The sequence below is a fragment of the Hakea prostrata genome, chromosome 7, assembly GCF_041222555.1.
Source record: "Hakea prostrata isolate BN-2017 chromosome 7, UWA_Hpros_2, whole genome shotgun sequence".
Classification (NCBI taxonomy): Eukaryota; Viridiplantae; Streptophyta; class Magnoliopsida; order Proteales; family Proteaceae; genus Hakea; species Hakea prostrata.
This window is the reverse complement of record NC_142606.1, coordinates 41,757,750-41,775,526: the sequence shown is the minus strand read 5'-3', so window position 1 is coordinate 41,775,526 and position 17,777 is coordinate 41,757,750. Positions and strand designations below refer to the sequence as shown.

General features: G+C 35.3%; 1 protein-coding gene across 1 annotated transcript; it reads right to left on the bottom strand.

The window, feature by feature from the left end:
* Window positions 1–10,518: 10,518 nt before the first annotated feature.
* LOC149011202 (receptor-like protein 6) lies at window positions 10,519–13,944 on the bottom strand. The gene has a single exon (XM_089162344.1). It carries the CDS (start codon window positions 13,926–13,928, stop codon window positions 10,527–10,529), a length of 3,402 nt encoding a protein of 1,133 aa, XP_089018470.1. The 5' UTR covers window positions 13,929–13,944; the 3' UTR covers window positions 10,519–10,526.
* Window positions 13,945–17,777: the final 3,833 nt, after the last annotated feature.

Genomic DNA, 17,777 nt, shown 5'->3' with positions numbered 1-17,777 from the left:
TTTTGCAACTCTATGTTTAGGTGTTCTCTGAGTTTGCTGGAACTGTTTTGAGTGAAGTTATTTGCACTTTAGTAAGCTTTTTACATAATTACAGGTAATGACACACTTTCTTATTTATATATGATGATATGTCATATGATGAATCGTTTAATTCTTACATTATTCATTGATCATGTAACTTGCTGTAGTTGTATAAGTCATTGAATTATAGTTGAATGTGTGCTGTAAATGATGTTTTTATATACTTTATCAATTTGTGATATAGATTGGTTGATTATGTTATGATGGTTGATGATGTGATGTAATTGTGATGGAAGGGTATCCATTCGAGTATCCATTGCTTGGGATATCAGAGGGTTGTGTTATGGGACACATGCTCACTTATGCCCCTAGCATTATCATGACTGTTGGATGACATACCTAGGGAGTCTAGATTAGATGGCTAGGTACCCTTACATGCTACTACCCTTTCAGTAGGGGAATTGAAGCCGAATGACCCGTGATAGTAGTGATTTGACTCTATTTCATCCTACAGCGGTAACCAGTCTGTGCGGAGATTCAGTGGTCCACTATTGATCATGCTAGGGTTTGGGCTCAAGGACATCCAAGGAGCGGCCAGGGAGTCGTGAGGGGTCATGAGAGCATCCGCCCCAACAATATGTGGATGACCATACGACAGGGAATGGAGTCCAATAGCGGTAGCAAGTTCGTGAGGGTTTCATTCCTAGGTAAAGAAGGATACGAAAACAAGTTGGTTGGTGCCATAGGGAAAGTATCTAGACTTCATGCAGTATGTTACCGTAGGACCTTGCATTTAATTAGAAACCCCGACATGTGCCAGTACTCATGCAAATGGTAGTGGTAAGAGGGTGTTGACCTAAACCCCAGCCATGGTTGATTGACGAGGATTGAACCCCTTTACCCGGGATCCCAATAGAGGTAACTAGTCCGTGAGGGATCAGAGCGACTAGACTTACCCAGAGGAGGGCTGGTGTTATATCTTAAAGCATGTCAACTATCTAGAGACTTGCATAGTTAGATCTTAGTAGCATTGATATATTACATACCATTCATTACATATATGCTTACTTGGATTTATTGTCGATATGTATGTGAGATATGTTATCCTTACTGAGTTCATTAGAACTCATTCATTTCTTTGTATGTTATTATATATTGTACAGATGGTGTTCCTGAATAAGGAGAAGTTCTGTATGATTGGAACAACTCCTATGAAGAGATTGTGGTACCATCAGTAGAAGATGGAGACGTTTGCCACGGAGCCTCTTGCTAGTGCTTGGAGAGTGCTTATGGTACCCATTGATGGCAAGCGGGGACAGAATCTTCCGACGTTTTGGATTTTATTTATTATTTTTGTTTCCGCTGAATTGATCAATAACTTTTGAAACTTGAGACTATGATTTATTTTCTTTGACTCATTCTTGGAGTATTTTGGACTCTTGTAATTCTTTTCGATTAATTATTTGAACTTGTTCTTGCTCTTGATTTCTATTTCTTACATTTATTATTATTGATAGTAAGACCGTCTGACTGTGGATCTTGTGACGGATCGCACCCACGGGTTGTTGGGCGGAACCGATACCAGCGGGTGGGGTGTGACACATCCAGTTACTGTTGACTAGAATGACTGGCTCATCTATGGTTTTCTCCAACTAATTCATGCCATCTCAGCTAGAGCTTAACACCTTTACTATGTGAGAATTGTGTCTTGTGAAAACTACATGATGATAGTCTCACTAACCCCAGTCCATTAATTCATTGGTCATTTTTCAAAGAGGCCCTTTGTGACAACATTACTTGATTACCTACAGATAAGGCTGAAGAATTGAATGCATTCAATTGCTAACTTTGCTACTAGCAAAACATCAAAAAGACTTAAGTTGACTTTGACTATCATTTTCATTCTAGAACTGTGAGACTTGGACTAAGGGGATGGATAGATGAGCTAAAGAGTTGCTAGTTTCATTTATGAGTGTTTTTGAGTTCTTCATCTATTTAAGAGCTATTTTGTATCAATTTTCATTCTCATTTTTTTTATTATCATTTTTCATTCTTCTGATGTATTTGGATATTTTGGTATTCATTTCAAATCCTATTTTTGTTTAAAAGAATATAAAACACCCCATCCATAATATAATTTTTTTCTCTATTATGCATTCTAGATAAAAAAAAAAAAATAATATGGGTAATTTACATATGGACCCCCTGAGGTTTGATCTCTGTCATTTTTAGTCCAAAAAATTTGAGACTTTGCATATGCCTCCCCGTGCTACCAGAAAAAGTCAATTTGAGGACAAATTATCGTTTCTATGACCAATTTGCCCTTAATCTTTTTTTGGGGGCAAATTTCATTTAGACCCCCTGAGGTTTGGTTTATGTCATTTTTAGTCCAAAAGAACTAAGACTCTACATTTGCTTCCCTTGTACTATAGAAAATGTCAATTTAAGGACAATTTATCACTTTTATGACCAATTTGCCCTCTTTTTTTTTTTTTTAATTAAAATTTGTTACATATATGTCCTACCTGCAATGAAACTTGTGACTCCCCTTTTAGTCCAAAAATAGGATTTATATTATAGAAAAGTCTTAAAATTCAAATTAATTTTAAAATATGACCAAAATACCTTTATATGTTGAAATCATCCAAGTACCCCTTAGCTTAAACCTTATTTTTGAACTAAAAGGGGAGTCACGAGTTTAATGGTAGGTAGGATGTGTATGTAAAAAAATTAAATTAAAAAAAGAATAAGGGCAAATTGGTCATAAAAGTGATAGTTTATACTTAAATTGACATTTTCTATAGTATAGGGGAGGCAAATGCAAAGTCTCGATTTTTTTGGACTAAAAATGACATAAACCAAACCTCAAGAGGTCCAAATGAAATTTGCTCAAAAAAAAAAAAGAAAAAAGAATAAGGGCAAATTGGACATAGAAACGATAATTTGTCTTTAAATTGACTTTTTCTATAGCACAGGGGAGGCATATGCAAAGTCTCAATTTTTTTGTACTAAAAATGACATAAACCAAACCTTAAGGGGTCCATATGAAAATTACCCAAAATAATAATAATAATAAAAATAATAAAATTATTCTATTCATTTTTGTGTATGTCACTTAAAATCCAAATGCAAATTGAGGATATGATAATATGTATACATTCTTTTTATGGAAACTCTTTTATTTCTCCTATTTTTTTACTCTAAAAACCTAACAATCTGTTGTCAAATTTTAATATTATCTGTTATCAATTTTTTCATTTTGATATACCAAAATCATTCTATAATTTATTTTGGACAAAAGTTAACAGCCTATTTTTCATCCTTGATAAAAATGAATTCTTGTATTCGTTTCTTTTAAATAGACATAATATAGAATGAGAATTAATAGCAGAAAGGCCGTGAACCATATACATGGTTAGTTTTGTTGGATCCACTGATCCACCAGGATCTATATTATTTCTATAATAATTAAAGCATATTATGAATACAATCGCCGAAGCATAAATAAATAAATACCTCTAGTGTTTTGTTGTAGATCTGCCTTCTTAACTTTCCTTGAGTCTTCCGTAGCCTTTCACCCTTTTGGAATCCTTCGTTTGAGTGTTCGTGGAAACAATCTCAAACCCAAATATTGCGTGTGACGGCTACGGGGACCCAAGGAGTTATTTATAATATAAAACCCTAACCTTTAACCACTCCCACAATAGTAAAGGTCAGTAATACCCCTGAATGAATATGAGCCCAGATAAAGGGACTAGTGTTAGTTAAGCCCACAAAACCCAACAATCTCCCACTTGGGCTATACTAACACAAGTACCTTTACCTAAGTATTCGGCCATAATGCCCATAATCCTTCATCACTCAGAAAACCTGATTCAACCAACAAACAATTAATGTGAACGACAGTAGGAGATGCTCCTCAATATACGGAACACAACTATCTGCCATTACAGTCATTAACAACTCGCTGATATGAATCCTTGGGGTGCATACAAGAGGTAAAGAATGCAAAACCTTATGTGATCACAAAAGCATTCCCTTTTGTGGGTCCTTTCCTGATCAATGATCAGCCTACCTTGAATTACCTCATAGGTAGAATACTCAGATATTATAATTTGGCAAACTGCCATTGATCGATCTAACATTAATATCTGATTTTAGCAAAAACCCGCCCATTGGCATAACCGCCTGTGGCAAAACCGCCTGTGGCAAAATTGCTAACCAGGATTTAGGCTAAATACCGCCATAAATCAAAACCTAACCAGGATTTATGCTAAATACTGCCATAAATCTGAATCTTGGCTAAATACCGCCATTGTCATTAAAACCTTGGCTAAATACCGCCATTTTCATTAAAACCTTGGCTAAATACCGCCATTGTCATCAGAACATCAAATGTAGCAAATATAAATCTACATTATTTACTTTAATCATTAACACAAGATGAAAACGAAATAATCATCTGATTAATGAATAAACTTCATAGTGAAGTCAAAGAATGTTGAATAAAAACAAACAACAACTCCCACTAAATGAAAGTATCAAAATATTATAAGACATCCATATTGAAAACATGATTTTTAACAACTCCCACTGAAAGTGCCTTAGTAAGTGGAAGACATTTTGATGGTACTTTAAATGACATATATAACTTATCAAAGTCAATTTTAGGCATTCATTTAATAATAATGACAAAAAATATATATTACCACAGATTAAAATTACCATCATTGTGGTAAGAGTTACCGACTGTTACTACATTTCAACCTTTGGGTTGAGAATGCATTAGTCCCCTTACAATTTGCAACTACCGCGGGATATATGACTTTGAAAGTGCCAACACCTTTGGGTTAATGGTACTTCTAAGTCATCATATTCCTTTAAAAACATGTGCATAATCTTACTTTGATGAAGACACCTTTGGGTGAACACCATCAATCTACTGCAATAATTATATATACATTGGATCACAAAATACTATAATAAAATTATATTTTACCACTTTGGTGGGTTCCATATAATTCTATCATAATTTTATGTAATTCTATTTGCAGATAATTTATAATGGGATTCTTTCAATGAGAAAACAACTATGCACATCCAATGTAAATTGTTTCCATATTCTAGAAACTTTTATAAAGCAAAAATATTTTACAGAAATATTTCTTTGGCAAAAAATAAATATATTAATCCACATTAAAAATGAGTGCAACAATAATCCTTGAAAATCTCTTACCTTTGGGTAAATAAAATACCTTAAATTATTATTCACTCCCACTCGTGTGCATATACTATTATTATATAGATGATATCACATTAAGCAAATGTCACCAAACTTTGACTACTATAACAGACAATAGGAAAGTGGAGTGATGCCACTTTGGTGGATTACACTTCTCCTCTTATTATCTCCATAAAAATTTGTAGTCAAAAAGCAAAGATACGCACAATATATTAACACGTATACAACCTCATTTATCAATTATTGATAAAACTATAATTTTTCACCATTACCATAAATAGAAAACTAAAATAAATATTTAATTCAAATTATAAAACAATTGATCGGATTAATCAAACTAATTCAAGTTCTAATGCAATGGTACCTTAAAGAAAACGTGCATGCTCACCAAATTCTATTTTAATTTGTGGTGATATTTCATGGGTTGAAATTTGGTACTTTTAGCCAATCCAACCATTAAGTAGCCATGACACCTCTTTACCCCCTTTTGCCCTTTGATACTTGTTAGGGATAATGGATGCACAATTACGAACAGAGAAGAACACAAGTAAAGCACACAAGGGATTTAACGTGGTTCGGCAAAACCATGCCTACGTCCACCAGAGAGAAAATGAGTTTCACTATTTCCAGGAAACCTTACACCACTCTCACACACACAAAGTGCCACCCTTTGCTTGCCCCCCATCCTTATCCTCAGGATGTGTTTCCCAATCCCTTACAGGGATTGATTCCCCAATCTCTTACAGAGATAGATACCTATAGGTTATCCCACAGAGACTATTTATAGGAAAACCTAAAACCCTAATCCCAATGTAATTACAGTTTTACCCTAGTACTAGTAATTGACCCAAATCCTATTTCAATTACAAATACAACCAAAACCATAATTACATGGACCCACAGAATACAAGACACCCACACCCAACAATTACCTTGAAGAAAATCGTTGATGATGTCGCTCTACAATTACCAGTCTTTGTGTATCCACCACACCTTACCGCATGGCCCACATCCCCTCCAGGGATGCATTTGTTAAGCCGCATGCAAATTCCATAGCCCATCTAATACATGACCCAAGCATGTACCAAATATTCTTCCTTGTACTTCTAGCCACTTATTTGGTCATTCTGATGTTGGATAGACAGGCAACATGGTTCGGGCATACACTAAGTTTCATAATAAAAACCACTAATATTCTTTTACCATGTATTAGCTATGTGCACCAGTATTTCAACCAATAAATTTGTAAAATCATGCCATGCTAAACTGATCATACAAGGAAGCAACTAGTTCAGCAAATGGGATGGCTTTAACTGAAAAACATACTAGACTGTATCAATTCAAGATGAAAATCAACCCTTCAGTTGCAATGTTTCCGAACTTATGTACAAAGAGCATGGCTAACACTGGATGAAATAAGTCAATGAGAAAACATACAAAAAACAATGCATATCAGACATTGAAATGGATTCCATGTGCTCAGACTACATAAATAAATCAAATTGTCAAATATCATCCAGAAGAAGATGATGTATAATTAAAAGGAATCCAAATCAATTTGAGCAATCACAGTTCAAACAAGTGCACTTTGAGTCTGTCTAAGCCCATAATTTATTCCAAATTTCAGAAAGTGCAGGATATTATCAAATTCAATCCAAAAATACTAATTAATTTTATCTCCACTTTAAAGTCACAAAAACCACCAAATTACTCGAACAACCCAATACTATGGCCATGAAGTGATGTGGCTGGTTGAAAGAAAATAACCTGGAGAAAATGGAATATAAACAATGTGGGGTTTTGGGGGAAGCAAGACTAACTCCAAAGAAAAGACTTTTTTCAAATTTAAAATTCAAAAGTTCAGACTGTTTTGAGTAATAAAATAAAAAGTTTCCCAGCAAGACTAGAAGACACGTTTGAGGTGGTTTTCCACTTTTCCTCTTCATTGCATTTCTGGTGCACAGACCGGGCCCAGCAAGTCTAACTTATCAATTTCAGGTAGTAGGGAAGTTGATCGGAAAATGGCATGAGGGGCATGCTGATACAGACCGTAGAAGTCGTTCCTTCATGCAAACCAAGAACAACTTCTGATCCATGTGGAGTTAGATTGATTTGTTTCTCAGAAACCCAAATCGCTCCATTCCTATACCCCGTCATCACAATACCGTTCTTCTACTTTTCTATTAAAAACAACACAGGAACGAGCCCTGATAAAACGTCATTCATCCAAATCCCATCATGAACAATGACTAAACAGGAGAAGAAATAAATCTAAGACAACTTTTATGGTCGAAAACTTGACGACCCAAGTCAAATTTGCATGTACGTAAAGAGTAAGAAACAGAGCGGTTCCTATTTTAGCCTCTGAATTGGCCATATTTGATCAAATCGGTTATCACTTGGAAGTTGGTACTGCAACTTACCCAAAAATTATGCAAATTTCTAGACATAAAGCACATAGAACTGTACGGACTTTGAATGACGCATATGGATATTTATTAGCCACTCTAATGTTTTATCACAGTTCTAATTGTGGTACCCTGTAATGCTTTTTCTTTTTGTTTGCTGATCAACGTGGACCACCATAGACATAGAAAGGCAAGGAAAATGAAGGAGATGGGCAAGACTCTGGTGTAATCATTCTCTTTATAGATAAGTCTAACACAGAGGCCAGCGAATATTCTAAACATTTAGAAGAGACTGGAGTACTAGAAGCCCAATTAAAACTTCAGCTCAAAATTAAACAAATAACAGTTCAAGCGAAATATAACGTTTAAGATACAAACTCTCGATACGAAATTATCAATCCAAAATTTCGCAGGAAAAAAAAACACATCTTCTTACCAAAACCAAAACAAGAACTTTACGACTCTTTAGATCTCAAATCATGCATATTATTATATCCTCCCAGATCCTAATAACAAATTAAATCAACAGAAAATCTAGAATTTCAATAAAAACATGTATCTTCCAATAATAAATCAAATCAATAGACTTCCCACTAGATCCCAATAATAAATCCATCTAGATTTCAATTAAACCTTATATCCTCCCATTGGTTAGGATATCTGGTTTTCACCCAAGAGACTCGGGTTTAATAAAAATATGGATTCTCCCATTGGATCCAATTAAATCAAGAACACCCAGCTAATTACACAATAGAAGTCAAGAATTCATAATATTAAATTATTATAGAAAAATGGCTCTGATGCCAATTGTTGGATCCACTGATCCACCAGGATCTATATTATTTCTATAATAATTAAAGCATATTATGAATACAATCGCCGAAGCATAAATAAATAAATACCTCTAGTGTTTTGTTGTAGATCTGCCTTCTTAACTTTCCTTGAGTCTTCCGTAGCCTTTCACCCTTTTGGAATCCTTCGTTTGAGTGTTCGTGGAAACAATCTCAAACCCAAATATTGCGTGTGACGGCTACGGGGACCCAAGGAGTTATTTATAATATAAAACCCTAACCTTTAACCACTCCCACAATAGTAAAGGTCAGTAATACCCCTGAATGAATATGAGCCCAGATAAAGGGACTAGTGTTAGTTAAGCCCACAAAACCCAACAAGTTTCGCATCTTGGGATGAATCAACAGAGCCTAGAAGTACATATATATATATATATATATATATATGTAACAACAATAGACAACTTAGATGAATCAGTCTATAAATAATATATGGCTAACTTTCAGATGTGCCAATCTATAAGGAAAACTCGCATAGACTTGGTATTTGGAACCAGAAATTAGAATTAGAGAGAGACGATAGAAAGGTCAACAACATGATAGGTGGCTCTCAAAATCCCTTAACTGATAGATCCGGAATTGGTTTTATAATTTGAGGATATGAAGGTCAACTTCTATGCATGGTCTACAATCCTTTTCTTATAGTCCTAGAGAGTTTAATGTAGTGCTAGTGGACTATCTAACTTGGAGGGCCCTATCAAATGATTGTATGAAAGAATGGCTCCATTTCATTACATGGTTATATGGGACCTGCGTTCTCCCCCAGTCTCGTGCCCTTCAGCTTGATGAAATCCTTTTTACCAAATAGATCCTTGGCTAAGAATGAAAAATAGCGAATATAATTTCAAATTGTTGCTTTACTCCTACTACCACCAATAGAAAATAGTAAGGGAAAGCTTCTATCTCTCCCCTGTACTTGCTCTCTATTAACTCTTACTCCCTTCTCAAAAGTTTCACGTTTGATTTTCCCGAACTATGAATTATGACCTTTCCTTTTCCTTTGATTTTTCCACATGACGAAATTTCTTTATTTTTTTTTCCTTTAATTGAATAAAGCAATTTCTTTTTCTCCCTTTCTTTATTTAGGAATTGTTATAGGTGCTTAGGTGTACTTTTATCTTAATCATTTTTATTGTAAAATCTTTCTTATTTTTCCTTTCTCCTTTGCTAGATTCTTATAGAAAATGGAAGTGTATATGATCATGTTTAATGGATTATGATAGAAGACCGAAGAAGAAAAAGAGTAAACATGTACTTTTAGTGGATTAATAAAAATTTATCGCTAAACGGCCATTTGTATTAAAGGCAATTATTTATTTATTTATTTATTATAGTCATACAATAATACACAGGTTGAGAGGAACCTCAAAAACTCAATCCTGCAATAATAGTTGTCCCAAATACACCCAATCTCACAGGAACTTCAAGATTTAAACATTTGCTCACTCATTATTTAAAACGATATCAAAGACGTCTAGAGGCATGATATCCCAATCTAATTCACTCTTAATCATTGTTGACCAAAGTAAAAATAAACAATTCCGACAAAATAGGAAGAGAGAAAAAGTATACATACAAAAAAGTTACATATAATTACGTATTTAAAGGACGGAGAAAAGGAAAATAAGTAAATAAAGAAAAATAGATATAAAGAATTAAGAAGGTAAAAACAAAGAATTTGCTCATTTTAAAATATCATGGGAAAAGACAAAGTAAGAGTTTTTTTCTTGGGGAATGAGAAGTGAAACATATGAGAGGGGAACAAGAGTGAATATAGAGTATGGGGGAGAGAGAATTTTTTCCAAAAAATTAAAGATACATTTAAAGGGGGAATAATGTCTGACTCAGACCAAATATGAGTGTATTCAAACATAAAAACCTAACAGAACACAAACGGGATTTTTTTTTTTTTTTTTTTTTTTTTTTTTTTTGGTGCAGTAATGAATCTAATTTATCCAAGGTGTGATTGATTCATTTCCTTCTATTGTGGCATTTGATTTTCCTTCACCATTTTCTCAACTTGGATACCATAACCCTAGCAATGAACTGAGAACATCTGTTTTTTCTCTGAAGTAACTCTCGTCCAACAACCAATCCAATTATAACACCGGAGCAATATCCTGCCAATGCAAACCTCCAATCGAGAAAACATGTTTCATCATCATCATCTCCTTTTTGGACTGTTGATGTGGGAGGTAAAACTCCGCACTTCTTTGTCAAAGGGAAACCACATAATCCTACATTTCCTTTGTAGGAAGCATTCGAAAAAGTGTTGAATTGACTTCCTAGTGGAATAATTCCTGTTAAGTCGTTATAAGATAGATTCAAGACTTCAAGGAACGTCAAACTTGCTAATTGCACCGGGATTTCTCCAGAGAGTATGTTTCTTGCAAGATCCAATGACTCAAGTCCCCTTAGTTTTCCCATCGAAGATGGAATATGACCTGTTAGGCTATTTCCAGACAAATTGAGCACTTTCAATGCTTTTAAATTTCCCAATGCATCAGGAATCTTTCCTACAAAGAAGTTGTTGGATAGATCAATGGTGGTGAAGGTGGTTAAAATTTTCTGCACTTTCAAGTATATTCCCTTCTCAATAATTACAACTGTGTCTCGATAGTATCCAGAATTACTTGTAAAATAAGACAAATAGGACATATCCTCATCAGACATCATAGCCTTCCAGTGACAAGTGTATTGCAATGGTAAATATCCACTAAAATTATTAAAAGAGAGATCAACCACATGTAGGCTTGGGAAGGGATGAGAATGAGGTTGAACGGGTTGAGCAATTGGACTAGCAAATCTGTTAGACCTCAAAACAAGAACTTTCAACTCAACAAGATTTTCCAACCAATGAGGAAAGGTACCATTCAACTGGTTGTCTGAAATATCCAATAAGGTCAGTGACTTGCAGTTGCCTAGGGATCTTGGAACTCCTCCTTGAAAATTGTTTTTGCTGAGTTTGAGGGTATGCAGATTGCACTCATCTTTGAATAAATCAGGAATGGGTCCTTGTAATTTGTTTTCTTCCAAATTTAGCACCCACATATTGCTTTTGCCGAGGCATGTTGGAATGTTGCCGTTCAATTTGTTCTTGGACAAATCCAAGATATCAAAATTTCTTACTTTGCAGATTGAGGAAGGGATTTTTCCAGTTAATTTGTTGTCTGAAATTGAAAAGAGAGAGGCGGTTTTAGAGAGAAGGGAAGTAAGACTCCCTAAGATATGGGAAACAACCTCAGTATCATACTCATCAAATGTTTGGGGAGAGCATGGTGTAGATGATTGACATTCTTGTATCATGTTTGAATGAAGATCAAGTACTTCTAACATGTTGAAGGAGTGATTAGGTAATGGCAATTCCAGACCTGTGATCACGTTATTAGAAAGGTTCAAATTTCTCAAATTCTTTTTCCATATCCATTTGGGTATCTCACCACCAAGACTATTACCACCAATATGCAAAGCATTCACTTCCTTGATATCCTTAAGGAAATTTGGGAATTTTATAATTCTATTGTTAGAAAGGCTCAAACTATATAATTCCTTTTGATTCTTGAGGAAGTTTCTTGGGAATTCACTGATGTTACAAGAATCCAATCTCAAGTGAGAAATCTGAGGACTGACAAAATTGATGTCAACACTATGACTATTGTTGGGGTGACCATCATAGGAAAGATCTCTATCTTCTCCTAAGTAGCTAAAGTCATTGAGTGAAAGGTCAAGGTCATATATTGTACCTTTGATCTTTGAAATTGATCTCATCAGGTCTTCTCCTTTCAAATTGTTGCCACTCAGAAGAAGTTCTAGTAGGTAAGAAGAGGAGATGTTGTGAATAGGAGGAGGCTCATTTATGACTCCATCAAATTGGTTATTGGACAAGTCCAACGACAACATTGGCGGGAGAAAAAACAATGAAGAATGGATGTGCCCTTGGAGTAAGTTGTTGCCCAAATATAGTGACATAAGATTGGGAAACCTACCCTTGAAAAAGTAATCAGGAATTTGACCACTCAAACTGTTGTCTGAAAGACTCAACTTTGTAAGTTGGGTAAGATTAAAAATAAAAGGAGGGACTGGTCCAAATAAGTTACAACCATCGACAAATAATTCCTCCAAAAACAAGAGGTTCCCAATTGAACTTGGTAACATCCCTTGGCATTTTGTCAAGCCAATGGACAAAGAGTGAAGAGAGGTGTTCATTTGAGGGAATTCTGGCAAATGAACCAAGAGCAGAGGATTATCAAATAAGTCTATGCTACTCAACTTAGGTTGAAGAAAAACACTGCTTGGGAAAGCTCCGTAGAATCCACAACTGCGAAGGCTAAGGACAGTGAGAGAAGTGAGATTCATCAAAGAACTTGGTATTGTGGAAGCGAGATTCTCGTTGAAGTCAAGGTATAGCTCTGTCAAAGAGCGAAAGCTCGAGATCGATGCATTCAAGGGTCCTGTAAGTGAACAGTCACTCAGTGACAACATGTGAAGTTTAGGGAGTGCAGATGATAAGTGATGCCACCAATCCCTATTTATTTGAGCTGACAAATTCACCCCATCAAGATGAAGTTCTCTTAACATGGTTAAGGTTTGGACGAATGCTCTCAAATTAGGAATTTCAAGTTGAAATAAACGCTTGCTTTGAGAGAGGTCAAGTGAAACCAACTTATTTAAATTTGAGATTTCAGATGGGATTTGGCCCTGAAAACTATTCCAAGAAAGATCAAGAGAAACCAACTCAGTTAGGTTTGAGATTTCAGATGGGATCTGCCCTTCAAAGTTATTGTTAGAAAGATCAAGAGAAACCAACTTGGTAAGGTTTGAGATTTCAGATGGGATTTGGCCCTGAAATTCATTATCAGAAAGATCAAGAGAAACCAATCCTATGAGTAGTGATATTTTTGATGGAAATCTTCCTGAAAAAAGGTTACCTGAGAGGTTGAGATGCAATAATCCAGAGAGTCTTTCAAAGCCTGATGGTGCAAAGTGATCAAAATTGTTCCATGAGATGTCGAGCATTTGAAGGTGAAGGAGATTGAAGAGGGTACTATTGGAATTGATGGAACCGTGGAGCGACAAACTGGAGAGAACAAGGCCAACTACATGACCAGTAGTGCCATCGCAAGAGATGCCTTCCCAGAAGCAGCAATCAGTATTTGGCTTCCAGGAGTTGAGAGATGTAGGATAGTTTATAGAGACATGGTAGTGCTTTTGCTTAAATTGCAACAAAGCAGAGTGCTCATCATGAAGACATAAATAAGAAGAAGGAAAAGGAGAAGGAGAAGAAAGGAAACAAGCCTGAAACAGCACTAGTAAGAAAAGCAGTTGCCAGCACATGCTTGCCTTATAAATTTCTTCAAAGGAACTAGAAAAGGTATAAGTTTTGTAAATGTTAGATGACTGATGCATGAAGGAGTTCTTCTTGCTGCTTATTTATAGACAAAACCATGCATGAGACAATCTCTAAGAAGGATCCTAATAGAAACGTGATTTATGGGCATGATAAAGTATTTTCCACGAAGAGGTCCCATGATGGTGAGTGCCTCGCGGATTTTTAGGGGGTGAAAGCCCCAGAAGATTCCTTAAGAAAACAATTAATGTATGAACACATTAATGACCGCCGGATCATTCCAGAGTAAAGACTACTTGGAATGTTTTATCACTTCATGATTTTTTTTTTCTACAAATAGATGCCATCTACTCTGCTGTATAAGTCTTTATAAAGTTTGGAAGTTGTCTCTGCACAGCCCCCCGGGCTGCGGTCATTTGGAGCTTTCAAATTTCTTTTAATCACTATTATCATTCAACCCAAATTGTCCCAACTCCAATGAATCTGAGGTGAATTCTACAGCTGAGTTTTCTAAGCTGCCTCTCTTAATTCCATATCAGTTCAGTTTGGGATCAACCAAAAAATGTTCCTGTAGGCATGTATGAATTGGAGCAAATAAGACAAAAGACTAACTAATAATGGACGAAAGAGAGTGAAAAAGAGAAGAAAAGAAACTAGTGCATCTAGTTGCTGCTAGCTAGCTTTATTTCCTTCACCTTAACTGTGTGGGGTGAGGCTAGGAGTCAAATCTTGACGATTATAAAATGTCAACTTAGCTTTAAGACTACCAAAAGAAATAGCTTTAAGACTCCTTAGTGAGTGATGAGTCATCTAAGCAAATGCTTTAAGATTTCTTAGTGGGTGGCGGGTCATTTGGGCAAACGCTTTATGACCCTTAGTGATAGTCATGAAAACGCATTTTCTCCTTTTTGGGTAAAGCGAACGCGTTAAGACTTCTTTTTGGTATGAGAAAGTCATTATAGAGTTTGGAAGATGCCTCTCCTATTGGTTTAGAGTTTTCAAATTTCCATACACAGAGAAACGGGTTTTTTTTACTACTGAAAATGAAATGTTGTCCGTAAGAGTCAAACCCAAGACCTTTTCACTGAAAAGTATGGATCTTTACCACCAAACCAACCTTGCATTGGCAATCTTTGTTTTTGGTCCCTTACACTTTTGTGAAGGATGTCAAGGAAAACAAAGAGATAAAAACATTAGGAGCTATTTGGTTACGTGAATCCAAGAATTTGAAATGAAATGAAATTTTATATCTATGAATTTTAAATCTGTAGATTTCATAGTTCAAAAAATTAATTGTTTGGTTAACCTAAAATCTACCCAAGTTCGTAGAGTTCCATCAGCTTACTCCGCGTGAATCCATAAATTTAATCCATTTTATACTTAGTTGAAATCCATGAATTTCACCCAATACCCAAGAATGACTTAATTCACATTTTTAGGCAAAAAAGTAAAATCCCTAAATTTTATGAATTCAGAGATGTTTTACAACAAAATAGATATAAATCTATGATTCATGAATCTAGAGATTTCAAATCCCTAGATTCAACTAACCAAACAGGCCCTAAGAATGGGGAATTATCAAAATAAATATTAGAGCAAACTGCACATGCACATCAAAATGGAGGTCTTAAAGCATGACACCCTACTTTATGTTTAAAAAGCACAGAGACCCCAGTGCAATTTGCTCTAAAAATTAAGATGGTTAAACCTGTGGAGGAGTAAGACGGATGAGATAGAACTAGTCATGGTTAAATTTATGATAATATGGTGGTAATGTATTGGATAGGCCTGATCAGCACATTTATGTGTGAAATCTTAGGGCATAAAGCATGCATTTTATACACTTAGAGTGGAGTAACCTTGGGTTTTATGTTGTTTTTGCAGATTTTAGGACTTTTCAAGATTTAAGCAAATATTTGGAGTTTTGGGCTTGAATCATGCTATTTTACACGTCAAGAAATCCATTCAAATTCTCAAATGCAAAAATGGGCCTGGCATGATAGGCTAGAGATGTGTGATTATGGGCCAACTCCGAAATATTGAAGAGATAAAGAAGGCAAATCTGATCTACGGCTGAGATTTTAAATCATATCTACAGAGATATTATTGAGAGAGTCCAAATGGAAAAGAGTCCTTGCATACCTCAATATCTTATTTCCTATCTTGGATTTAATTAAAGAAAGAAAAAGAGGAAAAAGAATTATATTCAGAGAGAAAAAGAGGAAAAATCCCGTTTTTGAATGCCTCTGTCCAGTTTCGATCAAACCCTTTATCGAACGGTCATCCGATGTCCGATCGTGCTGATTTTTGGAGGAGAGCTTCACAACTACTTAAACCTCAAATCCAACGGTGGAATTATGCATCTGATCTCTCTAAGTTGGCGTGATTACTACGTCAAAACCCTAATTGGCTGAGTCAGATAGAAACCCTGAGTTTTATTCAAATTCAGCCGTGCTTCATATCTCATGTAAACTCTATAAAAGGAGATCATATTCCATCCAAGGAGAACATGTTCTAGAGCTTAGTAGAAGCATTCTTTCTTCTCTCTTTAGTTCATTAAGGTTTTCTCTAGTTTTCTTTGCTTGCATTAGTGAGATTTAAATTTCTAGATTCAATGTTTAAGTTTAATCTTTTTATATAATGCAATTCAAGTTCAAGCTTCAAGTTCAAGTTTCAATTTTTTTAGATTCGTTTTTCTCTGGGTCTAGCAATTGCAGATTTAGATCATTCTAGATCTAGATCTGGTTGTTAGGGTTGGTTGAGATTCGAATCGTTTGTTCAATTCGCAAGTAAGTAACTTTCTTTATTAATCTTCTCTCCTCCCTCCATTCCCGCTTCTATCTACCCCTCCATATTCTTAATTTAGGATTTACTTTCAGCATTATTTATTGTTCTCCCTTCCCCTGGATCCTTGATCAGAGATGCCTACAGTCGTGCCTCTCTTTGGTTAAGGCTTCATTTTCCTTTAATTGCTTTGTTTATTGCTTTGTTATTTACTTTGTGCCTATTCATTCATCATCTCGGACCACATAACCGGAGCAAGCCTATATTCGTGCCTCTGCTTCTGGTGACAGGTGGTGTTGCATCTGCATTTTAGCTATTTCCTTTTCTTTTTATTACTTTGTTATTGCTTTGTTATTTACTTTCTGTTATTTACTTTTTGCCTATTCATTCATTATCTCGGACCACATAACCGGAGCAAGCCTACAGTCGTGCCTCTGCTTTTGGTGACGAGTGGTGTTGCATCTGCATTTTAGCTATTTCCTTTTCCTTTTATTGCTTTGTTTATTTCTTTGTTAATTACTTTGTTATTGTTCGCATTTTTTTTCCTGTCTTTTATTTATGCATTGATTGTGTTTAATTTATTTTTCGTTTCAATTCGATTGCATTAGACATATAGATTATGATCGTTTAGTTTAGTTAATTAGTTAACAAAAAAATTGAATCATTCCACTCTCGCATTACTATTAAGAAGTTCAATTTTAAGTGGCATATCTCCCTGCGATCGACCCGTTAGCTACACGATACCGTGCGCTTGCGGTTGCTTTTAAAATTTCACAAACAAGGCCTACAAATTTGGTGTGAACGGCCAAATCCACCTTAGCCTGCCTTGAGCTCAAATGGGGACTAGGTTTGAGGGATTAGGGTTGAAAATTAACATGTGTTAGAGTTGAAGCTAGGCTGAGTTAAGATTGAGCCTCAAGCCAAAAGTGAAGCAGCCCAATCCTATATGTAATAAGTATAATGCATATTTTAATTGTCAAGAGATTATAGGAGTACCATATCAAAATGTATTTTCTCAAATTACCTTCCATTATTGATTCATCTCTTATATTAAAATGCTAGAACACACCATGGTAAGATTTCGCCAAATTTTGCAGAAACTTGCCAAAATTTCTGTGTTCTGA